Source organism: Anabrus simplex, chromosome 1 (assembly GCF_040414725.1).
Source record: "Anabrus simplex isolate iqAnaSimp1 chromosome 1, ASM4041472v1, whole genome shotgun sequence".
NCBI classification, from domain to species: Eukaryota; Metazoa; Arthropoda; class Insecta; order Orthoptera; family Tettigoniidae; genus Anabrus; species Anabrus simplex.
Window position 1 is genome coordinate 396137742 of NC_090265.1, and position 27807 is coordinate 396165548.

Genomic DNA, 27807 nt, shown 5'->3' on the forward strand with positions numbered 1-27807 from the left:
ACTGCCCACCACAATAGTGCAGGTCTATATGCCTACTAGTTCAGCGGATGATGAAGAAATCGAAAGAATATGAGGAGATAGAAGATTTAATACAATATGTCAAAGGTGACGAGAATCTAATTGTGATGGGAGACTGGAATGCAGTGGTAGGCCAAGGAAGACAAGGTAATACAGTAGGAGAATTTGGATTGGGACAAAGGAACGAAAGAGGAAGTCGGCTGGTTGAATTCTGCACTGATCATAATTTAGTCCTTGCCAATACTTGGTTCAAACACCACAAACGACGGCTGTATACGTGGACGAGACCTGGAGACACTGGAAGGTATCAAATAGACTTCATTATGATTAGGCAGAGATTCAGAAACCAGGTGTTGGATTGCAAAACTTTCCCAGGAGCAGACATGGACTCTGACCACAACTTGTTGGTCATGAAATGCCATCTGAAGTTGAAGAAATTGAAGAAAGGAAAGAATGCAAACAGATGGGATATAGACAAGTTGAAAGAAAAGAGTGTGAGGGATTGTTTCAAGGAACATGTTGAACAAGGACTAAATGAAAAGGCTGAAGGAAACACTATAGAGGAAGAGTGGAAAGTCATGAAGAATGAAGTCAGTAGGGCGGCTGAAGAAATGTTAGGAAGGAAGAAAAGATCAACTAAGAATCAGTGGAAAACTCAGGAGATACTAGACCTGATTGATGAACGACGAAAATACAAGAATGCTAGAAATGAAGAGGGCAGAAAAGAATACAGGCGATTAAAGAATCAAGTGGATAGAAACTGCAAGGTAGCTAAGGAAGAATGCCTGAAGAAGTGCAAGGATGTCGAAGGCTGTATGGTCCTGGGTAAGGTAGATGCTGCATACAGGAAAATCAAGGAAACTTTTCGAGAAAGGAAATCTAGGTGTATTTTCGAGAAAGGAAATCTAGGTGTATGAATATTAAGAGCTCAGATGGAAAGTTCTAGGAAAAGAAGACAAAGCAGAAAGATGGCAGGAGCATATCCAACAGTTGTATCAAGGTAAAGATGTAAATAATTTGGTTCTGGAACATGAAGAGGCTGTTGATGCTGATGAAATGGGAGACCCAATTTTGAGGTCAGAGTTTGACAGAGCTGTGAGTGACCTCAATGTGAACAAGGCACCTGGAATTGATGACATTCCCTCTGAATTACTGACTGCCTTAGGAGAAACCAGCATGGCAAGGTTATTTCAATTAGTGTGCAAGATGTATGAGACAGGAGAAGTCCCATCCGATTTCCGGAAGAATGTTGTTATACCTATTCCCAAGAAAGCCGGTGCTGACAGGTGTGAAAACTACCGCACCATTAGTTTAGTATCTCAAGCCTGCAAAATGTTAACACGTATTATTTACAAAAGAATGGAAAAACAAGTAGAAGCTGAGTTGGGAGAAGATCAATTTGGCTTCAGAAGAAATGTAGGCACACGTGAAGCAATACTGACTTTACGTCTGATCTTAGAGGATCGAATCAAGGACAACCCCACGTACATGGCATTCGTAGACCTAGAAAAGGCATTCGATAATGTTGATTGGACCAAGCTATTTATGATTCTGAAGATGATAGGGATCAGATACCGAGAACGAAGAATTATCTACAATCTGTATAAAAATCAGTCTGCAGTGATAAGAATCGAGGGCTTTGAAAAAGAAGCAGCAATCCAGAAAGGAGTGAGGCAAGGCTGCAGTTTGTCCTCTCTCCTTTTCAATGTTTACATAGAACAGGCAGTAAAGGAAATCAAAGAGAAATTTGGAAATTGAATCATAGTCCAAGGAGAGGAAATCAAAACCTTGAGATCTCGAGAAGTTGCTGAATGGTATGGATGAAGTCTTGGGTAAGGAGTACAAGATGAAAATAAATAAGTCCAAAACAAAAGTAATGGAGTGCAGTCGAACGAAGGCAGGTGATGTAGGAAATATTAGATTAGGAAATGAAGTCTTAAAGGAAGTAGATGAATATTGTTACTTGGGTAGTAAAATAACTAACGATGGCAGAAGTAAGGACATAAAATGCAGACTAGCACAAGCAAGGAAGAGCTTTCTTAAGAAAAGAAATTTGCTCACTTCAAACATTGATATCGGAATTAGAAAGATGTTTTTGAAGACTTTTGTGTGGAGCATGGCATTGTATGGAAGTGAAACATGGACGATAACTAGCTCAGAAAGAAAGAGAATAGAAGCTTTTGAAATGTGATGTTACAGAAGAATGCTGAAGGTGAGATGGATAGATCGAATCACAAATGAAGAGATACTGAATCGAATTGGTGAGAGATCGATTTGGCTAAATTTGACGAAAAGAAGATAGAATGATAGGACACATCTTAAGACACCCAGGACTTGTTCAGTTGGTTTTTGAAGGAAATGTAGGTGGTAAGAACGGTAGGGGTAGACCAAGGTATGAATATGACAAGCAGATTAGAGCAGATGTAGGATGCAATAGTTACGTAGAAATGAAAAGGTTAGCGCAGGATAGAGTGGCATGGAGAGCTGCATCAAACCAGTCTATGGACTGATGACTCAAACACACATCTATAAACATTTATACACATGGTTATACTAATGAAGACAAACAATGAGGTTGATCAAATTATTCTTAGAGACATCTTAGAATATAATGGCAACATACAACGTTGAACATGAATTTATAAACTCTCAGGCTGCATGGAATCGAATGAGTAACAACTGCAAGACGACGACGCTATGCCAGGGAGTAAGTTTATCAGGATGAAATTCAGATTTCTAACATTTATCCGAGAAATAAGCTGGTAAAATTTTCATTGTCCGGAATTAAACGGGGATTGAATTTCAGAAAGAAATCAAAGAAAGTGCTTTAAACTTATCTGATATAAAGTGTATGCTATTTTGATAAAAATTGTTCTGCATTAGACTCCAGGCACCTTCACTCTTACTAATCAGTTTTTATTCTGTAAGGGAACTATTTGACATACATACAACGAAATTAATATTAACTACCAAATTGCGAGGTGAAGTTCCTAAAATAGAGCAAAGATTGCGAAATATCAATGAACTTTCTGCTTCCAGAGGTGTACAATTGTCTGGAGACTACTCTGAAAAGGGGTTAGGAACTCTTCCCACGTTAACATTTCAATATATCGATCGTAATTTAAAATGTAAGCTCGAAGATACTACTACTCTTCTTAAGTTTCTTTCATATGCTAAATTTCTCATACACTAAAGCTAATGAAAAACTTTAAATAACTGGAACCAACACTTCATTCGATCAAGTTTCATTAAAATACCACACAATTGTTCCACAGCCTTCCTTACATGGAGATTCTAGATCTGAAGAAGACACTGGAAATACAATATATTGGCGAGAGTTCAAATACAGCAAAGAAAGAAAGAAAGAAAGAAAGAAAGAAAATGCAATTTCTAACCTTATTACAAGTGAAACTAGTAGACCGAGGACCATTTACAATGGACACCTGAAACATGATCTAACTAGTTTTTATCTTCATTAACAGGATTGTTGCAGTCAGAATGCAGAATCATATAATTCGATGATGAACAGCGGTTTCAGACATGCATTATTACAGAGTACAGTATCGTGGACATGTCCTCCGAGATTGATGCGAAGAATTTCTATAGTTGTTTATCTGTGCCTGGTAAACTGACAAGATCGGCTCGTAATTACTATTGTAATACCATCATGCGTTTACAAGTATCTGCCCGTTTGTCACTTTACATACACAGCATTTTACTTTGCGAAAATGTACCTTCGATTTGAATGCTGTCTTGTACACTTTGCGTTTAAATAAATTAGAGAAGAGAAAAATTTGTCACAAATTTAGCAATGAATAAAGCATCTATAACGAGTAAACATGGTGCACGTTACATAACTTAATGACGATGCAGAACTTGTCTCTATCATTTATAAAGCAGGGCACAAACAAAACATGCACGAATGCCCCAGGAAGGACAAGTCCTTACACTCTGAACCAATATAAAATTCATTCATATAACCACTAGCAATGAGCACATAATTCATATTATACACACTACAGAAATATAATTCAGAGAAGTTCTTACCGATGATCACCGCCATAAACAAATTCAACAGATCAGATTCCAGAAATGGGGTACTTTCTGTAACCATTCTACTGCAATGATATTTACCAAGAGTCTTCAAATACTAAATTTCCAACCGTATATGAATATTACAATGCAAACCGTACCAAAGAAAAAATATATGCATGTTCAAAGCAAATTTACGTATAAATTACTAGAAATAATATCTGACACTCTTGGTCCCAAAAGTTAGCCACAGATACATAGTAGAACCCATTAGTTGAAGATGTTGCACCCACATAAACACACTGCTTGACAATACTCGAAACAAAGATCAATATCCAATTAACACTAATATGGAAGCAGTGTTAACTAATTTTAAGGAAAACCAAACGAAGTTTCGTTTTTTCCATATACTGGGCACATTTGTGAACAATGATGAGTGATGTTTAACTTTATCTATATATGTATTAACAAAACAGCATAACTGTTTGAGGAGAGTTTCTTCCAAAAGTCGGTCGATAACTGCATGGAAAGTGACCGAGATAATTAAGCTTTTGTATACACCAAAAAGGTACAAATTCCTTTCAATGGAGTTTCTGCATTTTAAATGGTCAATTTGACCTTTAATGGAGAAACGACATTGAAGAAAGATTACCTTTGTGATGAAGGCCTATACACAAATCGTAAATATCTCAGAACTACTTTTCATGAAGTTATCATCGGCTTTGACTCGAATTCTTACAAGTTTTCGAAAGTACGAAAATAGTAAAAATAAAGCGAATCTTCCTCTCAACATAGTGATTTACAACAGGAAACAATGTGGGATAGGCCTACGTATTTAAATACCACCAAAATATTTCTAACGGAAGTAAACGATCAATATCCTATATAATATAAACCTTTTCTTGGCACACTACTGCGTAAAATCTTGGTATATGAATAACAATGGCCAACACTTAATACAAAGATCGCTGAAACTGAAAACATTTTTCAATAGTTATATCATAGTTGCCAAACGAACACCACTACTCTGAGGCACACACAGGTATATAAATTATTACAATCCATTCATCATACAATTACACACTAATTATTAAGTACTATCAGTCGAGATTCAATCAGGAAAGCAATAAACGAGTTAAAGAATACACCACGGTAGGAATAAACTAACAAATTATAAAAGAAATTCATATTAATTTACAAACTATGAAAACTAAAAAGAAATGGCACTACTTCCGATAGCTTGATACAAGTTATCACAGACATTTTTTCAGTAACAGTACGTACAAAATGTTAGATTAATTACCAACTAAACTTTGGTAAGTAACAGAATCAATATATTACACTCTTACAAAATAGTCTTAACATTTCATGTCGATAGCTTGTTTTTTTACAATATTTACAATACTCTTAACATCTGTACACACCATCATCGAAATATGTCTACACAGTAGGACTACTCCGATTGTGTTTATACAATAATTTAAAGGAACAAGACAGAATCTTCAGTCTTGAAGCATACAGCAGAACTTAACACCACAATGAAAATTTCATCTCTTAATTGGTGCTTGCGTAGTAATTTGGCAGACAATTCAAGGTTTGGCGGATTTCTGAACTGTATATAGTCTTAGTTTTACGCCATTCGACATGGCACCATCAAAATACCATACTTGCAAAGCTGTTCGTGATGTATTCTGGTAGAGTGACATTCACTCTGATAACTAATAGTTTTCAACTTCGATTTTATCGTGAAGTCAGTTTATAACCTAGTCATGACGTACACTTCGGGTATCTGCGTCACCGGCCTGAGGAGAGAGTGCAGCACCACAGCAAGCCAGACAAGAAGTGCCACTCCAGTGATCACTGCCGTAATGACGGTGCCATATTCCAGCGCCTTCTTGATCTGCGGTACCGTAAAGGACACCGTGTATAGAAGTTTCTTAATTTCAGGTGGGAAGTCTCCCAATTCCTGAAACAAAACAAAAAATCCAGTTATTTAAGGTACAAACACACAAAGACCAGAGTACGTATAGTTCACACAAGTGTGTAGTTTTACGCGATTGTTGATATGATTATAGCTACGAGACCTACGGTTTACACGAATTCCTAATTTCTAGGTTATTTTGATTTCAAAAACGCCACGCTCATTGAATGAGAATCTAATCCCCTTAATTATTTAATTTGTTGTAGCTGACTAGGGATGACTAACGATTACAAACTCGTCCCACTTCGAAGTAAGTACCATGTGATTGATAACGCTGGAAGTGCCGTATAACCTGATATGAACTTGCTTGCAAAATTAAAAACAGCAATCATCCATAAATTGCATTGTCAGAATTATTTAAGTGTGAAATGATAGGAGACTGATCGGTTCGATTCCCTAACAGGGGCAGCTCTATTGGATATTCCCCCTAGAAAACCTACACGTGAGAATACGACGTGAAAAATATCTCAAACTACTTTCGGTTTTGGGTCATCCTACCACAAAAACGAGCTCAGGAAAAGAAAAGTCTACAACATCTGTTACTTGAACTGTTATTTCTTTTAAATGAAGATTCTGGAAATTAGGAGTTTTCCCTGAACCACTCACCCCCCCCCCCCCTCTACTATGGGATATGCTAATCATTTGTAGTTAAGTTTCAGAGAGGAAGGGCGCTTTTAGTTTTACGCAACTGTAGTTAACGTGATCATAATCACGGGACCTCCAGTTTTACGTGTAAGTTATGCCGAGCAACAGGGGCGTGATCTTTCATTTCAAAAATCCCAAATGCATTGGCTGGGATCAGAACCGCAGTCTCCTTTCTAAGAAGCCAGCATCTTTGCTGTCACGTCACACCGTGGTTAGCCGGTTCGAGTCCCGTTGATCGAAAAAAACAATATTGAGCGGCAAGGTAGGAGAGGTGGTGGTATACAGTTTATATCACTAGATTACATGCCAAAAGCTTGGATTCAATCCCAATCCTCTCCGCAGTGTTCATATGGAGTAAGGGTACATTACGCTGGTCTATTCGTCATGTGAAGCAGCGGATTCCACCCTTCGCCTACTGGACCACCACCTCGCACCCGGATGAACACGTCCACCACGGGCGTCAAAGACCTGCATCGGACGAGCCAATCATGTCCTCGGACACTCCCGGTACTAAAAGCCACACGCTAGATAATAAAAATCATCATACCGACAAAATTAAACTGAAGGTGGAGTAAGTTATTAACAGGCTACACATAGTGCGAAATATTAAACGAAAATTCGAAATGTACAGACCGAGATAAAATATGTATAGATCGGGCGCGGCTCCATAATACGATCTGCAGAGCTGAAGAATCGCCACAATGAAAGATATACAGTAATATATAGCTATTAGCGATGCCAGCCTTCATATTGAGTGTCTATCGAGCCAAAGATCGATACCCATACAGCTGCTGGTGATCTGGCAACCCTATTTTGATCTGTGAACGACAGAACATTAGGAGAGCACACTTGACTACAGCTTTCTTCCGATAGGTGGCTAAGGGTCGCCCATAAGGTTCTGTATGAACTACACGCCTTGCAGTACGTCTGACCTATTCCCGTGGCCATAGAGTTAGTAAATAATACACTAGACAGCGCCACCGTCCGTGAGAGAATCGCTGCAGCGATGAGCATGTTGAAACCTCAGCTGTTTGGGAAAAGCTCCCTCCACTGTACTCGTCAGTGTAAATAGAGATTTTGTAAAACTGTATGGATATTGATATGGTTTAAAATTCTTACATGTCAACATTCTCAGATACTACAGTATAGTTGTGATGCTCCTGTTCAGTAGAAAGAAAGCCCAAATAGCTTAAATACAGAATAAATGCGCTATAAAAGAGGATGGTTGTGATTAAGTAACAAAATCAATTTACTGTTCATGTTAAGTCTTCAAACAACGTACCTTAAGATTGGAGGTATGTATATTTATCTTGTGTAAATGACCAGTACTTCAGCATAATTCTATCCAACGACAGAAAACGTTCTCTCGTACGAAGCAAATGAGCGAGCTCTTAGGCCTACAAGTAATCATGACAATGTTTCTCCGTAATGGTAGTGAATTCTTCCAATTTAGCTAGTCACAAAAATTAAAACAGGAACGTTAGTACGTCAGATGATGTTCCCCTCCATTAAGAGAGCCGGCTCCCAAAGATGTATGCAGGTCTCGGAACCTTTGTAAATATGAAAGTGTGGATAGATCAACATTTTTTCGATAAGCGGAAGAGGGGCTTTAATTTTTGTAACTTTCTAATAGTTTTTTGTACAAGTCAGTTATTTATATTGTCGATGTCCCTCGAAATCGGGGTCTTACAAATTGAGATGAACGTCTACCTGTATTTTTTCGGTACATTTTCGAGAAATTCACATTGAAAGGACATGGAGTAAAGCGTTTCCGCGGAGTTCGAGGACGGATTCACACGAGCTCAGCTGACACTTCCCGTATGCAATACGAATTAGATTTGCCTATTACACTTAACTGCAATGGACTGGGCGTCACAGCAGAACCACCAACATTATTCAGCACGAGCCGCCACTGGTGTAGATACAAACATAATCTTGTGATACAAAAGGAGAGAACCGAGGTGTTATTTAGTCCTTTATTTTACCATTGGTCCCTTCCACCCGAAATGGCTCACATCTTGTGAACGTAGTGTGGCGATCATGGGACCCAGTTTAATCTAGTATTGTTTCCACTTGAATAAATGCTCATTGCATTGACCTTTCATATCGGACGGTGTTATATATTTGAGCATAGGGCGTCTCATTTTCACACCTACACACCTATGAAGTCCGCTCTTTAATTACTATTCTAAATGAAACTCGAAGGAAGACAGCCATGTTAATCATTTGAATGTTACGAAAGGACTGCGATGGACGATTCATCTATGCGTATTGTAAGTCCCCGTTAGGTGCGTGTCTTGTTTGGCTAATCTCGAGATTTTAATGACTCACCATTATGGAGAATGGTTGAAGTGTACAAAACAATCCACAACGAAAAGGAGCCGAGTAGTGTAGATTTTAGTGAAACAATTCAAAGAAAAGGCACAAATTATCCGTGACAGAATATTCCTAACTATAAGAGGTAACACTCTGTAAGAGATTTTAATGTTAAAATTAAAACTAATATTTTGATATTAATCACGTAATACTTAAAATTATGATAAAATATCCTTTACAGTACATAATTTGCATGTTTAAGAGTTACAATCGTTCTAGTGAACATGCATGAATGGTTTAAATATCGCGGCCTAAGGGCCTTTGAAAAACGTCGCACTGAGCTATGTGCACTCAACCGCACAAAACTTGATCACAGAAGATGACTTAAAATCCTTTTGTTTGAAATAGGATGAACATACCGGTATTGTGCTAATATATGATTTCTTCGAACACCGCCCATCTACAGTTTGTGTTTTTCGAGAATGTATACAGTATTTTATTTTTGCCGGCTGATTTTTGTGGAGTTGAATGTACATACATCGGAAGTAATGGTTATCATACTGTTGTATAAAAGGAAATTTTATAAGGCTTATAATAAATTCAAAATTCCTCCCGTATGAATCCGAGCCGTGTCGACAGGACCAGTGTTCTTGCACCCTATACATAATTTCTCTTACAACGTCGCCGATATTTACAAACTGTTGATCTTCGTCTCAATAACAGTGGATTAGAAGAATCAATATTAAAGTCATCATCAGTAGCAACACAATTCTGAACGGAAACTGAATGCTAACACGTATGACTGGAAGGTTGACTGTGCACTAGGGGTACAGCAAATAATGACCTACTTTCGTGCCCTGCATTTTGCATTTCAAAAAGTTCTTAAACTAGCTGTCTAACATGTTCACTTCCAACTCGTGAACAATGTTCTGTAACAGTTTCTCGTAGATTAGGAATTTTTCCAGGCCAATCTGTTACTTTATCAGTGCGTATTAAAGTGGTAGCAACTTACTCTCTCAAGCCATACGATGGGCAGCAACCGGTCATCCAATGAAGCCAACACGTAGTTGTTGAGACTGTTCTTCACCAGAACATTGAACTGGAAGCGCGTGCGGCCCGCTACAGGCACTCCCATCTGGAACAATACAGAGGAATAAGATCATGCAGTTATACAACTAACCCAGGTTTGCCTGACGTCCGTTAGAAGAAATACCATTTATATGTAAGAAATCGAACAGTTTGGACGTCACCCCTTAAATAAAAGTTTCTCCAAGTGATGTGATTTGTCTTCTATAAACTGAACTGAATTAGTTCCATTGTTGACAGGATTTTTAAAAGTTCATGCGATGTCTAAAATGTAATTTTGAAGGTTCATCCCCATCGTTGTCATCGCCCATGGGAAAGTTAAGTGTCCACTACCCATTAAAAATTACCATTACAATAAATCAATCCATAGAGGAAAAGATATTAAAAAGGTAGTTCCGCAATAATATTTAGATGCCAGCATATTTTTTCTGCCTCTTGCATTTTCAAAATTGTTTGTTGATCCTACCTGCTACAACGCGTCCTCTCACAATCCTTCTGCCTTGTTCTCGGGCCAACACTTTAATGCCTCTCAGCTGGTCTAGAGGAACATGCTGTTTGGAAGGGTATCATCTCTCAACAACATGATCAACATCAGCTTTCCATCACTTGGAAAGTCAGACTTTTCAACGAATCACCATAAGTCTTTTCCTTTCTTCCAACTCTTCTTCGATGCATTGAAATTATGACTAAAGATCTTCCTCAGAACTTTCCTTTGAAAACCACGATATTTCCCACCTGTCAGCAGGGTACTCGTGTCTCGCAGCCAAATAAAACTGGTCTTACTACGGTCATGTACAGATGGATGTTGCTTTGTTGAGACATCAAACTTGTATAAAGGTAATTTACTCTAAAACTCACTCTGGTTACATTGGTTACTCTTTGTCTTGCTTTTTCTTGACAGTACAGATTACAGATACCGTTCTTCAAGCTCTATGAACACTAAGATAAGGTCCCGTATATCGATGGTACCAGGTCTGTTCTGTCGCCGCGATGCGGTCATATAGTCTTCTGGTCATTGACTGGCAACCCTACTTTCCTTGCTTCTTGTAAGAACTGGCATGTATCGACCGTCATCCTCAGCCAGGGTTTCACCAATGATCACTAGTTAATCAGTAAATGCCAGAATGTCATCTCTAACCATCTCCGTCTTCCTACCTCTATCAGGTTAATGCCTCCTAGGCCGATATTTAACAAGAATGGTGGATAAGGGATTCCCTTGACGCCATCCGTTCTGAACAAGGGAAGAGGCTGATAATGGTTTGCAAAACGTATTCGGCAGCTTCAGTCGGCGTAGCATACCTCAACCAATCTAATATACTTCAGAGGGATGAACAACTCTTGCATTATATTCCACAGAACTGACTGATTAATGCTTTTGTATGCCTGTCAAAATTAAATACCAAATGCAATTTTTATCAAGTCTCTCCAATTGTCAGGTCAAGTCAAACGATCATTCATTCATTCATTCATTCATTATTTACCATAAACCTTTACAGTATCTATGGAAGGCCAGGGGAAAAGGACAAGCCCCCTACACGTAGTGCCCCCTGACCTTTGAAATAATTACCTAAATCCTAAAGTAAAACAGTCATATACACTATTTACAGGTAAAGTAACAAAGTATAGCCTAATATATACATATTTCTCATTTATACAACCTTTCACTCCCTCGTTCATTCTTCCACATATTCACATGCATTTTCTCACCGTATGTGCTTCCTAACATAACATTTAACGATCCGATGTAAAAGCACACTATGGGCCCACCACCTAAATGTTCATGCGGCTCAGTATTAGACAGATTAAGATTTTATAACCTATTTCGAGTACAAATTCCTCATCTTATATAGGTGAGCGGTTTTGGAGAAAAGAACATTTTGGTTTTCAGGGTTTTATTCCGTTTCATCGCCTTAGAGGTGGAGATTTTAAAACTCTTCCTTAGTGAACACCTACGCTGTAATAGAAATGTATCCCCAAAATTTCATTTTTTGTATCCAGTAGTTTTGCCTGAGCGTTGATTGACAGTCATAGTTTCTTTATGGCATGTATATATGCAGAAGGATACCGAGTTTAAATGTGACGGGTAACCTCAGAAAGTACTGGACCGTTTTTCTCATTTCTTTCACTATTTGAAATAATATGGGCTGTGTGTCGTTTCGACAAACGAAAGGGTTTCCACGACAATCGTGATTGAAGGAAAAATGGCGGCAATAATAAATCTGAATGTTTGCCTCTATTATTTCACGTAAAATGTACTTGGCATACTTGTACATACAGGCTGCTTATATTACGCTTTCTTGTAAGTGGACTATGTAGGGAACGAACATGTGAAGCAAGTCAGGGGAAAACGTACGCCTGGGACCCTTAAAAGTGAATACGCTGCCCGAACTGTAAGTCCTATTAAACTTTTGTCCACAGCAAGTGTACACTGCCAGAAAAAAGTTTATATTCATCTTCGTAACTCATAGTTTTCGAGAAAACGATACATTTTTTTGTGTCGGCATACGCTTTTTGAGAGGTAGAGTGTGATACCCTCACTTTGACAAAGCCACTAAATGGCGAAGCTGCATAGTTTACTTCGAGAACACTTCAATGTGCAACATACATTCCGTGTATGATTTACGCTCTCCTTTATTTTTTGCAGTAACGAAATGCAAACCATATACAACCGACCCCGCTTCAATTTGGGGACCACCGCGAGTGAGTATCTTATTTTAAATACTTGGTTGGCAAAGAAAATTAATAGGTGAAACAAAAGAAATAGGAACACAATCTCAGCTATCAAGGCATGGAGGTTCACTACATGATAGTGCAGTAATATTAGAGTGCGTTTCACCCCTAGTTCTCAGTCTCAGACTAGGTTAAATATTTTTAAACCTGCGTTTTTGCGTTAATATTGCCGTCATGCTAGAGGTCTCCTTTAAAACTTCGGGAGACCCACAGTCGTTCTGAGGATATAAAAGCAAGTGGAGAGTGAATGACTGCCTTTCTAATAATTACCCAACTCTTATGACCGGCAGTAGGCAAGGGGGCCAGCCATTATAATGAGAACTCACCAACCCGAACTTCAGATAAACTATGTATGACTACTTCCCGTTTGTATTTCTCGGGTAACAAAGAGCCAATCTAACTCGCAACGTTCTGAATAAAATAGATGTAATTTTCATGTCTTATCGCATAAGTCTGACAAAGCTTGATAAAGCGCACTAGTTTGCCTCAGTTCTTCAAATTTTATGTCATTGTGGTTGTTTCATTTGACTAAAGCATCTCAAGGTCTATGTTGAAGTACGGAGGGTGAATTAACTTTTTCATCTCAACCAATTCCGATAATCAAATTTGGTGAGGAGATGTCCAACAAAGTATTTAAAATGCACAATGCACCATGTCTTTGCTAAATTCAGCGAGGAAATGAACTAACAGTTGAATAATACCAGCTCAGTACTTAAGTGACTCGGGACAGTAAGCGCTAATGAGAAATGTGTTTACCACCATTCACTCGTTTTACCTACGGCTTTTGTTTTCCCGGCGTCCTCCAAGGTATGATGGGTTCCAGTGAAAATAACCGTGGAAAACCATACTAAGAACTGCCGCTGACCGTGGCTACAGTTCGTAATACCAAATTTTGACTCCCAGGTCTTGGTGTCAAGTAACATGAATGAAGAACAAAACCATCTAACCGGCACTCGTTGAACATCATTATCTTTAAACAATGATTACCAGAAAGGCGCAAGAACTGTTCATATTTTACTGTAAAAGGACAAATTATTTATCACAGACGTTAGCCTCCACCCTTGGAGTTGTCCGACTCGTTGGCTGAATGGTCAGCGTACTGGCCTTCGGTTCAAAGGGTTGCGGGTTCGATTCCCGGCGGGGTCGGGAATTTTAACCTTCATTGGTTATTTCCAATAGCTCGGGGGCTAGGTGTTTGTGCTTTCCCAACATCCCTTCAACTCACACACCACAACACTATCTTCCACCACAATAATACGCAGTTACCTACACACTGCAGATACTGCCCACACGAAATTAAAATTTAAAATCATTGGGCTAATGTTTAACGTATTGTTTTTCTTTGTTCACAATCCTCAGGTTCGATTACCGGTCGGACCGAAGATTTTAATTCTGTATGGTTCTTTGGCTCTGATACTCATAACACTTCTCGATTACACACCACACTAACAACCAAGACAATAACAGACACTACTGAAGACATCCCTCTGCATAGAGTTTGCGTCAGGAAGGACAACGGGCCATAAACTCAACCAAATTAATATTAATTGCCGGCACCAATAAATTTGAAAAGAAAAAGGCAGGAAGATATAAACTTCCATCAGCGAATAGAGTACATCCCATACTTGCATCATAATTCCTGTCCGGCTCCATGGCTAAATGGTTAGCGTGCTTCACAGGGGTCCCGGGTTCGATTCGCGGCAGGGTCGGGAATTTTAACCTTAATTGGTTAATTTCGCTGGCACAGGGGGGGTATGTGTCGTCATCATTTCATCCTCATCATGACGCGCAGGTCGCCTACGGGAGTCAAAGCGAAGGACCTGCAACTGGCGATCCGAACTTGTCTTCGGAGACTCCCGGCACTCAAAGCCATACGTCATTTCTTTCTATCATAATTCCTTGGTATGTAAAGTGTTTTCTGCCAAAGTTTGGGGAGAGAATATGAGGTAAAATAGACATTTTGCCATTTGGCATGTTTATTCTTAGGTATAGGATTTTTTTTCCTCAAGGTTGTAACTACTTTTTTGATGAATACTAAATAAATAAAATCATAAATAAAAATATATAAATAAAATTACTCAAAAACTTAATAAAATTAATAAGCATAATTAACCGAAATGTCCGTAGTATGGGCGCCACAGTTCACCAGAATGGATCCCTCGAATTTAGATAAGAGCATGATAAACTTTATATCCCAGGGCGTGTACATAATGCTGCGTACTGGTACATCTGCTGCAGGCCTTACCTAACCTCCTGAAAACGACTAATTAGGTAGGAACTGCACCTAGGTTCATCAATAACACTGATTCTAAAATAGCTAACTGTATTCTTAACAAATTCCGTGCATGAGCACCTCATCAACATACAACATTATACATATAATACACACATAAAATATTGCTGGAAGACTCCATATTTACAACAACAACAATAATAATAATGAAAACAGTGGGAAAACGAAAGCGAGAACTAAGCTACCATTTGTAGATAGTCCGATGAACAATGTACATGTATGAAGATAAATACCCTTCACTGTCTCTATATCAATTCGACTTACCGATTCTCATAATCGGCAGTTATCACATCACACAGATACTGCACCTTGTACTACTGTGTTCACATATTTTAACACTTGTTGTAAAGATATATACACACGTCTGTCGATCCTCAACATAAATTTATGGAAAGTCTGAGATAGCTTTCACCAACATATAATGCTAGGCCGCCACAAGTGCTACAATACTTAATGCGCAAGCACTCTCCACAATCAGCCACTTTCCACGAACATAACAAGACTACGCTCCACGAACGTTTGAAGTCCAGTCCATTGCAGCCGTGTCACTCCAGTACCGTGTATCAGCACCACTTCCTTCCCGTACCGTGCGTCAGTTGTAGTTGTAGTTATCTTCCTTCTCGTTCCTTTACAATCACCTCTACAATCACCCTTACAATGTTTCTGGTTGCCACCGTATGATCAACCTTTATAGACATCAACATCCCCCCCTCTCAGATGATACGTCTGGATTGGTGCTTGCCAGCCAATCATGGGTGGTCTTCTCAAGCCCAAGCCCTGAACTACTACTTCCTCCCAAAACAATAACAAATTCTGGGGTATATTCCATGAGTCACCAAATTTTCCTAATACAACAACAAACTCATCTTATCAGGCTGGGATATATACATGACTCATGAATTTCCCAACACAAGTACATCACAACAAACACTGGGGTAGCCATATGACTCATTCAAATTACCAGAGTTATTAAAGCAATCTTTTCCAACTCGTGCAAAACAAATTGGATATCTTCCAGCTTACCAATATAAATGGCAAAATATATAAATGAAATACAAATAATAATAATAATAATAATAATAATAATAATAATAATAATAATAATAATAATAATAAATAATCGAATACTGACAATATCTCTAACTTCTACATATAATTCTGGGGTGTGATATATGTACTATCACAAGGTTAGGTAACTCTCCGTTACAGTACATGTTCAGCTTTTCTTGTTAGTATTTGAGTAGAAGTTGACATTGCTACAATTTCCAGGACTACCTAGAGAAATTCAAATTTTTATGTTCCATCACAGTAATATACCGTTAACTTACCTTGTGAATATCCAGGTACATATCGTGTTTCTCGGGATCTGGCTTCAGTCCGTCCACTGCGTCGAGTAGGATAGGATCTCCGAGGTAGAAGTGTGGAAAAGACGCGTAGATAGGGACATCTGGCAATAAATAACGTAAATATGAACAGTTTATAAATATAAATTCAATAAATCAAACTGCTTGGGAGACTGATTACCTCTGATCGAGTAAGGGTATTTCAGTCGCCTTGGCAAAGAAAACTGCAATGTATTCGAAACTCTAAGGAATGTTCAGAAAACAACACAGTTCAACCCAGAAGAACTAAATAACTTAGCCTCATTCTTGAGGTCACAACCACTACCTTTCTAACAAAATTACAGACGTTATTATGGCACAGGTCCTCTGGACGAACTGCATTTGTATAGGATGTAAACTACTTTAAAGAGAAGGAAGTAAGCTGTAATGTGGACTACAATTTTGTAAAAAGATTTGCTCAATCATCAGGGTTATCAATAAATAGAAATCCACTTGCTAACCAACACTCACTGTACTAAGCGCCTAAAATTTAAAAGGATGAATGCAATTACGCTAAGGACCCTCCATCTCCTTTCAGCAAGAGAAGTGTTTTAACCAACTAAACCACGGTGTCGACTGAAGAGAGTAGCTTTTGTCCCTGACCTGTCACGAATCTCCTTGGCAGAACTAAGAAGTATTTGGAATATTGGAGCATTCTTCAAAACAGGCAAAGTAGCCTTGTCCTGGGAAAACCTATTTTGTTCCTGAAGAGATAACTATTTTTTTAAAGTTTTATCTACTCGTTTCACGTGTTTACAAGGTTAAAAACTGTGGTCCTACTGTGCCTAAGAATGCCTAAATTGACGTGAGGATCTGTATTTGCCTATATTCCCGCAATCCTATATTTTCCTAAATCGATTAAAAATATTTCCCGACTCTTTTTCAGCATAATTAAGAGAATATTCTTTAATAATTTTGTTTGAAAATAATTGCAAGTCGGAAGCTATTCACCACACACCCCGGAAGTTCTTAAAAACCTTCCGGAGTAAAATGCCCCGTATGCTGTGTGACGAGGCGGGGAAGCGTGTCCATTGACCTGCTGAGAACAAAACTCATTTTATGAGAACATTTCAGTGTGTTCGTTTGTTCAGTGTGTGCATTAATTATGCCAAAAGTGTCGGCTTCCAGTCGTCTTTAAGAAGTGGTTACAGGAGCCCCCACCCCGAGCCCCCCAACCGCCATCCCACAATTTCACATTGGAAGGTAAAATTATATTCTGTAACGTTTGCAGCAAAGACTAGTAAAATTTATTATGAATTTTGCAAAATATTAATATTTTAATTCATAAATGCTTATTAAAATGCGTAAAATTGAAGCTGCCTAAAATATATTTTAGAACCTCTTTCATTTTGAGAGTTTATTACAGACACCTAAAATAAAACATTTAACACCTAAAATTCACAGGTCTACTGATTACACCTCGGAAGATATTCTTAAAGAAACAGCAAGACAAACATTTGGCAAAAATTCTTGGAGGTGCTGGGGTTTGAACCCAGGACTTTCCGCATGCGAAGCGGACAGTACCACTGAGTTACACCCCCATGTTTCAGTAAGGGGATTATCTCCAATGTTATCAGTACACGTAGTAACCCAATAGAAGTCTATCACATGTATAAATGCACCGTTCGCGAACAATGTTTTCGTGACACTGGTATAGCTACAGGAGTTTTCTCCTTTCATATTGCCCCAAGGTGAGGTAATCTACCATTATTCTAGATACCAATGCATACGTGTGTTCATTATGTCACAACGGGGATACATTAAGTAGTCCACATACTTGACAGTGATTACTCTGAAATGAAATTCTTTAACGTAGGCTACCAATAATTATTTCGACAAGGACAACTCGTAATTAGTTGTCAAATGTTGAACGACCATGCCGGAATTCATTCCCTTAACATCCAATACAATATCCTAACGAATTATCAGTCTGCTCCTCAAAGATATAGTTCAGAAATAGGAAACTTTAAAACACTGTGGAATAGCATGTGTCCTGAATACTAGTACACAGGACAGTCCACAGAACGTAACTTAAAAATGAGGCATCTATCTTGGTCAGTACTTACTATTCTTACAGTGAGAAGTTCCCATTACTCCTGAGGGTTGACACACGTCATAAGAGTCCTCAAGACAGTAACACGCATTGTCAGGGTTCGCATCTCCGTCATCCAAGACGTTCTTAGGCGGCCTGAAGCGTAAAGCAGGCACTCCATCCCATACCTGAAAACAAAGTGTATAGCCTATTTATGCAGTCCAATCATTGCACATGAATATAATTTTAAGTATAGAATAATCGAACGCAAAGATCTAAATCCTTTAAGAGCGAGGGTTACTAGACCAAAGGAAAATAGAAAGTTCAGGAACTGGTTTTAAAAACCATTCACCACCACACAGAACATGGAAATGTTAATGTAATTTTTTTACCGTCTCTTCGATTCTTGTATAAGGGTTATTTAATTGAGATACGCTGCATGGTTTCGTATTTGTAACAGCTCAGAACGTGTTCAGTTAAACACGCGTCCGCTAAGCAAAGGAAATTTTTTAAGTAATATTCGCTTTTAATGGCTGCGTCCAAACTAATATAACTTGGAACGATTTAATTCTTGGGCAAAGAAGTGCCTTGACTGTGATAACAGTCACCAACAGATATTGTACCATCGTTGAGCTCCTTACCAGCAGACTTCAACCAGCTGTAAACTCGACAATTTATAGTCGGCTCTGTTTTCGCTGTAGTGTTCACCTGCCTTACAGTCAAAAACTTTCCCCTCGCGACAGTCACATCTCTGGTCTGCTGAAGGGTTAAGTGTTTCACCACCGATAATCTATTCCCTGGTGTAGTGGAAGAGTGGTTCAACCAGTATCCTTCACTGCGGAGAGTAGGCAACATATAAATTTGATGAGCGTTGAAACGGGTGCCTGCACGTTGAGGGTAATTTCCTGTAAACACTCTCAAACTATAATCAGTATGATGCAGTTTTGAGGCAGTGCAAGTTAACAAGATTCTAGTCTGTTTCAATTCAACAACCCTAGCACGTTGGAAGTTTCACCAAGAAGAAAAGTCCTTTCAGTTTTAATTATTGGGTTGATGTGGTGATAGCACTTCATGAGGAACAATAAGTACCTAGGTGTTAATATACGGAATGATCTTCATTGCGGTAATCATATTAACGAGGTAGTTAAGAAACAATACACATCTCTTTTGCATGGTTGTGAGAGTATTTAGGGATGGTTCTAGGGATGTAAAGGAGAGGGTGTATAAGTCTCTGGTATGACCGCAGAGTATGGCTCAGCACGATTTGTTCTGGGTGATTTCCGACAAAGTATTGTTAAGAAAAGTGTTTCAAACTTTAGGCTGGGAATACCTGGAGGCTTAAGGAGAAGAGATTCTCGATTACGTAGAAATTTTCGAGCTGTCAGTGGCGATTTGGCGCGGAATGATAGCAAGTAGATTTCTTTTTTTTTGTAGTTGTTTTACGTCGCACCGACACAGATAGGTTTTTATGGCGACGATGGGACAAGAAAGGGCTAGGAGTGGGAAGGAAGCGGCCGTGGCCTTAATTAAAGTACAGCCCCAGCATTTGCCCGGTGTGAAAATGGGATACCACGGAAAGCCATTTTCAGGGCTGCCGACAGTGGGCTTCGAACCTACTATCTCCCGAATACTGGATACTGCCTGCACTTAAGCGACTGCAAGTAGAAGAATAAACTTTAGTGATGCTTTTAAAAGGAGGAAAGATCATAATTATGAAGATAGTGTTGGAATGCAAGAGGACAGAATGGGGCAAATTATTTATATATATACCGTACTAATATAGCACGGGGAGTAAGGGATTGGACTAAATTATAGAGGGAATGTACGATAAATTTCCAAGTTCGTTGAAAATATTTAAGAAACAGCTAGGGATAGGGAATCAGCCACCTGGGTGACAGCCCTAAATGCAGATCATCGATTGATCGAGAATTCTGCCCCTCTAGTATCTCAATATTTCCCATCTCGGACATGGCTGTAGTCTGAGACTTATTTAGATTTAAGATAACCACATCTACCTTACCCAATGTTATATTCTGACCTACTGTACAGTAGCTCACCTTCAGGCTTCTGAAGGGAAACTTGAAATAAATTTGAGCGCGGGAAGGCCTAAGATTCACCGCCATCTAGCACCACGTGTGACGTCACGCAAAGCCGAACATAGTGTTCCGGGTCGGAGCGGAGTCCGCTAACAGTCTCTTACTGTAGCACCCGACAGGGGCCAGCGGGTTCGCGCGCACTGGCACTCGCATTAATGTAATAATTTCAGAAAATACTGAAATATACACTTCCACTGTAGTACTCATGACGACATGAGATCTTCTCCAGTAGTCATTATTAAAAGTAACTAAGTATATTTTAAAATTCGAAGTTTTTTCCTTTTCAGAAATATAAATACAAAGTGCACAATAAATTTGATATTAAATATCACTTTTGTCAGAAACATAATGCTGCTTATTCGTTTAGATACCAGTTCTCAAGAAATAATACAACTGTACAAAGATAATATACACAATTTTATTCATGAGTAGCTAGTTATCTCCCTAAAAATTATCTTTAGTTAATCTCCGTGTCAACGCAAACCTCGTAATTATCTCTGTTTCTGTTTATATCTCCATGACAGTGAAAAGGTGGTGGTGGTGGTGGTGGTGGTGATTGTTTTAAGAGAAAATACAACTGAGCAACCATCAACGCTTAATAAATTGATAACATGAAGAGGTCCGACACTTCGACAAATGAATGAATCGGCCAAAGACAGACAAGGGGCACACAAGGCGTGAAAATGAAAGATCCATTCGCAAATCTAATACCGCCGGGGTCGGAAATGAACAAGAGTTGACCAAGAGAGGATGGATAGGACTGATGAAAGTGTGAGCCTGGCACAACTAGTGGAAGCGATGCCAGGACTCAGCTAAGGACCAACCCACGCTCCCAAATCGAAAGCCCCGGGGACCCCTTTCAGCAGCCTCTTACGACAAGCAGGGGATACCGTGGATATATTCTACAGACCCTGCAACCTCAGAGGGTACCGAGCGAGTTGGCCGTGCGGTTAGGGGCGCGCAGCTGTGAGCCTGCATCCGGGAGATAGTGGGTTCGAACCCCACTGTCGGCAGCCCTGAACATGGTTTTCCGTGGTTTCCCATTTTCCAACCAGACTAATGCTGGGACTGTACCTTAATTAAGGCCACGGCCGCTTCCTTCCCATTGTCGCCATAAGACCTATCTATGCCGGTGTGACGTAAAGCAAGTTGTAAAAAAACAGAGGGCTCCATGAAAGCCGTTATATATTTCGAACAAAAAGCCTACACAGTACCTCAGTTAAACTTTAATATTAAAGATTTCTAGATTGGATACTAATTCTGAATTTTAAAAAATAATATGTATAGCTAAGTTATAACAAATAAAAATGTTTATTTAACAGATATTATCCTACGCTGCTATTAGCTCCGTAGCTTCTGGCCAGCATCAAGACCTCCATTTCAGAGCGTCATAGGTTCGATTCCCGGCCGGGTAGCTTTATAACTGCGTCTAGTTAATTTAACTCGGGGACAGGATGATTTTTTTTTTTTTGCTAATGGTTTAACGTCGCATTAACGCATTTTCAGAGCTGCCGACGATGGGATTCAAACCCACCATCTGCCGCATGCAAGCTAACAGCTGTGTGGTCCTAACCGCATGGCCAATTAACTCGGTACTCGTAATACATCCCTCCACATATATTTGGCGTTAAGAAGCGCATCCGATCGTAAAGCAGGCTCCAGTCCAGATGTGCTGCACAGTTGGCACCCGACTTCACAAGGATATGGGAAAAACGGAAGAAGAATTGGAAAATCCTATGGCACTATTGCTTTCCTATTGCATCTGTTATAGCTATGCACATTATTTTTAAAAATTCAGAATTGTTTGTTTTTTGTTTGTTGTTTAAAGGGGCCTAACAGCTAGGTCATCGGCCAAATTCAGAATTAGTATCCAATTTAGAAATCTTTAATATTAAATTTTCATTGAAGTACTGTATACGCTTATTGATGGTAATATATAACGGCTTTCATGGAGCCCTCTGAGTTTGCGGGGTCTGTAGAATATAATATCCACGGTATCCCCTGCTTGCCGAAAGAGGCGGCTAAAAGGGGTCCCAGGGGCTTTCAGCTTGGAAGCGTGGGTTGGTGACCACGAGGTCCTTAGCTGAGTCCTGGCATTGCTTCCACTTAGTAGTGCCAGGCTCCACACTTTCATCAGTCCTGTCCAACCTCTCTTGGTCAACTATTGTTCAGTTCCGACCCCGGTGGTATTAGATCTGCGAATGCTACGGAGTCTTTCATTTTCACACCCTTTGTGATCCTTGTCTTTTTTTGGCCGATACCTTGTAATATTCCTAACTCTCTTACTAATTTTACAAATGTTATAAATCTGCATTTTACTTGAAAATCTGAATATCTGCATTTAACATGAAAATTATGAAAATTAACATTCATTAAATAAAATACACACTTGTTGGACCTTGTACTCACACTTACTTGTTACCTGCTTACTTACACATACGTTATTTGAAGGGCGCCAGCTGCCACTCAGTGCAGCAATAATAGAATGAGACTCTTGACTATCTCTAGGGTGTGGGGTAATAAGCTTACTTTTGACAACATACCATATAAGTTCTGGGAAAAGGAGATTGGCGTTCGGTTTCCCCATTAATTTTGAGGTTAAAATATTTTACTGTCAATGAAATAAAACTATGAATTCGTTTGATAGAACAATATATATTCTTTAAATAATATATCAAAAATAGTGAGTCTTGTTGCGATAAAACAGATGAGAATATGAAATTATGACATTGCAACTGAAAGAAACTAGGCATGAATTTGAATTCTTCTTGACCGGACATTTAACAATTTATACGAAATATTTCCCTCACTGATTCACTTGACTGTACCTTCAACACTTTGATTGTAATTACGACGTATTCCTTTGATCTGGTGTTTACTGTGGATGTGTCACGCCTAACTTGGTGATACATCCTTGTGACTGCTTCTTCTCCATATCATCTGACTTCTTTGTAAGTCAATATGGAATTACCTCTTGGCAGGTCCAGGGTTGCCCTCTCTGACTCCATGGTAAGCCCTTGCGTCCGTGTCTTCCACTAAGTGACGGACCAACTTTGGCCTCACTCTCTCAATGACCAATAATTAATGGCTCACTGAGTCTTCTCCATCTCTCGTTCACACTCGTTGACTGACCGACTGAGGCTTCTTCATCTAGTAGACTTGTTCGCTGTACTGCTTCCGTTTAAATAATGACTGACGCTACAATATGCATCCACCTTTTATAGACGTTGGTTGACACAGCTACGTAATCTCCAGAAATAACAATGACATACTCCCACAACGCGGCAAATATTACATACAGTTGTGAAATCGCCCGGGGCGGCCGACTCTCTGAGCGAATATTCTAAAAGCTCACGATGACGTAGCCATGACTTGGCAATGACTTGGCAGAATCGCCACCAATCTTGCACAATGTACCAACGTCACATCCAATCTGATATATACAACAATTCTCACTGTACAGGTATTGAGTGTTATTCTACACATACGTATATATGCATACATCTAAGTACAATCTTGCAAGCAACAGGCATTGCAAAATCGAATTGAATAAAACTGATACTGACATAATAATAATAATAATAATAATAATAATAATAATATACAGATAAAATCCTATAATAATAAAAATACAGATATCATCTTGTAACGGGATTTGAACCGTTACAACCTTCATTTGTCAAAGTGTCAAACTTCTTCCTGTGATCAGTGTTAAGCGTTGATGGTTGCCCAGTTGTATTTTCTCCTAAAACAATCACCACCACCTTCTCACTGTCATGGAGATATAAACAGAAATAGAGATAATTACGAGGCTTGGGTTGAAACGGAGATTAACTAAAGACATAATTTCTAGAGAGATAACTAGTATTCACGAATAAAAACTGTATATTTTCTTTTTATAATTTTATTATTTATTGAGAACTGGTAACTAATCGAATCTTCGTTTTACTTTAATATTAAAGTTACACTGAATTTTAAACATATCGTTTGCCGTCATGAAAATATTCCTTTTGTAACAGTAAATATTCTTTATTTACAGAGAGTTTTCCAAGGATTCTGTCTGAAGACAAAAATCTAACAGAACAGTTCTGAATAAAATTATTTTATGGTATATTCCTATCCCGCTGAAGTTCAGCATTATGTTTCTGACAAAGTGATTTTGTATTTTGTATTTCTGAAAAAACTTCAAATTTTAAAATATACCTCCAGTTATTTTCAACAATTATTACTACTGGGGACGATCTCATGTTATCACGTATAAAATGCGTACTACAGTGAAAGTGTATATTTCATTTTCTTAAATTATGACATTAATGCGAGTCCCATTAAACGCGCAACCGCTGGCCTCTACCGTGTGCTGGAGTAAGATACTGTTTGGGGTCGGAGCGGAGTCTGATGTGTTCGGCTTTGCGTGACGTCACGCGTGGTGCTAGATGGCGGTGAATCTTAGGCCTCCCGTGAGCGCGCCAGTCTTCGAGTAAGTAGTCCCCGCTGTCCGTCCTAGATGGCTCCACTGCATGGCACGAAGGTCGCAATAACTCATTGCCCCACCCATGAAAATTTCCCCTCTCTTATCTTCGAAAAATATCTTGTGATAATGCTGGTCGTATGACAGTATACACTCCCTCCACTAGGAGTTCAACGTCAGCGAGTTTCCGTAGTGTAGTGGTTATCACGTGCGCCTCACACGCGCAAGGTCCCCGGTTCGATCCCGGGCGGAAACAATTTTTTTTTTTTAATCTAACTTACAGAGAGCACACGCAGGGCAATACAATTTAACAACACTCACATTGTAACAGCTTCAAGCTTTGATTAATTTGAGTTTGCAGTTGCGATCAACAGTATTCTGTAAGACAATTCTTTACATTAGTCTATCAGACAGTGCTGTATGGGAATGAAAGTTGGGTGGACTCATGATATTCGTGAAATGGAAGTAACATACAGGAAAGTAGTGAGAATGATGGCTGGTACAAACAGTTGAGAACAATGATAGGAAATTACTCTAAATGATATAAAGGCTAACTTTGAAATTAACTCTGAAGCTGTAGACCTACACGTAGGCTACTATAAATCTGTTTTCGTGATTGCGTCATGTGAGGCAATTGAATGAGTGTAAGTTACCTAAGAGAATAATGGACGGTCAGAGGGAGACTAAGGCGATGATGGTTAGACTGCTTTTATTGATTTAAAGTTAAGAGATACGGAATTACACAAGGACACAGAGCTAGTTACAAATAGATCATTCTAGAGACGTTTAGTTAATTCGCACATGCTTGTAGATTGAAAGCTGAAAGGCGAAACAGTCTAATCGAGATGTATGCATGCATGTATGTATGTATCACAGATGCCCATGTGTTACTTTGATGACGTAATAAGAGAAATACTGTATTACGGTCTGATATTTATCCTGTGAACAAATGTTATTGTTCTTGAAGATTGCACGTTGTAGTCTCAAAAAGACATCACAAGACACCTGCAGAATATTTAAACAACTGAATTACCAGCTAAGTAAAGACACACACATGAGTTCATTAACATTGAAATTTAATTGGATTAGCATCAAGGTCGGGAGGAAAGAATATTCACACTGAAAATGCAACCGTTGTTAAATTATGAAGGGCCGTGAAAAGAAAAATAACGTGTCTTGGACCTCGTGAAATGAGAATAGAGTATGTGAGCAGGGAGGGTTGAATATAAAATGAAGCAGGGGGGCATACCGAGAGTACACTCAGCTACGAGTCCTGCTATAGTCATCTCTGGAATCTGAACTATGAAGGAGGCCGATTCTACGACCCAGAATATTCACGCAGTAATAGGTTAGAATGTAAACTATTTTGGTAATTAATAAGTGTCGTCTAGCTTTTTTTTTCCGTAACGTGGCAAGAGTAACAAATTCTAAGGGCCCGATGGGCCGTACCCCTTATATTCATGCAAAACTCATCAAAATCGTTGTGCAGGCTGGAGTATACTTATTACAGGGCCGATGACCCTCGATGTAAGGCCCCTTTAAACATCATCATCCTTATTACAGCAAGTCTGCATTCTAATATATTAGTACCTTAAAATCAGGACTTCACTGATTGTAGACTGGTTTCTTCGACCAGAGGCACATAGTAAGTTTCCGTAGTGTAGCGGTTATCACGTGCGCCTCATACGCGCAAGGTCTTCGGTTCGATCCCGGGCGGAAACAGGGTTTTTATATGCGTCATTCAGCTATTAATCCTTTAATTTCCATCATTCTCCTTTCTCAAGAACATTTTATTTATAGGTTTATTATCAGACATTAATATTCCCCCCACTACGTCATCAAATGGGTGTAAACTCGCTGGCTGCTCGTATTTAGATTATTTGGTAAAACTGGTCAGAAGTATTATCTGTTGAACAATCACCTCTGTATGGATCAGACACTGAAATTTCCATTACACTGTACCCAATATCCTTTTGCATTATTCTAGTATATTCCGACTGTTCAGAGCAATACTATCGTAACTAGCATTTTCAGAGTTTGCATTAAAGCAAATTAAAGGTTCCCCTGTATGCCAGAAATCAACCGGGAGACTTATCTCTGTTAGTATGGCCTAGAATAAGCTTTCAATTTGCGGTAACATAATATCTGCAAAATTCTAGTTACGATAGTACTGTCTTCAATCATCGATTTGTACAGCATGTTAATGATCCCTCGTGTGGCTATTTCTAGCCGAGTCCAGCCCTTATAAGGCAGACCGTCCCATGAGGGTGGGCGGCATCTGCCATGTGTAGGAGGATAGTGTTATGTGTGGTGTGAGTTGCAGAGATGTTGGGGACAGCACGAACATCCACCCCCTGAGCCATTCGAATTAACCAATGAAGGTTAAAATCCCCCACCCAGCCGGGAATCGAACCTGGGACCCTCTGAACCGAAGGCCAGTACGCTGACCATTCAGCCAACGAGTAATGATCAAAGTTTAAATTGTTTTTAAGCTGCTTAGTATTAAACGAGGAATAAATTTAATATTATCGGAGTGAAAATTTAATAATAATAATAATAATAATAATAATAATAATAATAATAATAATTGTACCGGGTGGTACAACTCTACGCCGCACGTTTAAACCTTGCGCCAATTAGAACTCCTCTACAGGAGAAACTTAAATTTTTCCTCTGAAGATATCACTGCGTGAATTTCTACTTGTTTTTGTTTACTATTTATCAAGAA

At 39.0% G+C, this 27807-nt stretch overlaps 1 protein-coding gene and 2 non-coding genes across 4 annotated transcripts in view; 2 read left to right on the forward strand and 1 right to left on the reverse strand.

The window, feature by feature from the left end:
• Positions 1–964: 964 nt before the first annotated feature.
• Positions 965–27807, reverse strand: part of LOC136856838 (lysosome membrane protein 2) — a 140202-nt gene continuing 113359 nt past the window's right edge. For both annotated transcript variants that reach the window (XM_067135008.2, XM_067135009.2), the window contains 4 exons: positions 18550–18703; positions 16430–16548; positions 10005–10127; positions 965–6016 (listed from right to left, as the gene is read on the reverse strand). In XM_067135008.2, the coding sequence (XP_066991109.2) occupies positions 5807–6016; positions 10005–10127; positions 16430–16548; positions 18550–18703 (606 nt within the window). In that variant the 3' untranslated portion in view covers positions 965–5806. The remainder of the gene's footprint in view (positions 6017–10004; positions 10128–16429; positions 16549–18549; positions 18704–27807) is intronic.
• TRNAV-CAC (transfer RNA valine (anticodon CAC)) lies at positions 25263–25335 on the forward strand. Its single transcript has one exon. It is a non-coding gene; the product is annotated as a tRNA-Val (tRNA).
• TRNAM-CAU (transfer RNA methionine (anticodon CAU)) lies at positions 26729–26801 on the forward strand. The gene has a single exon. It is a non-coding gene; the product is annotated as a tRNA-Met (tRNA).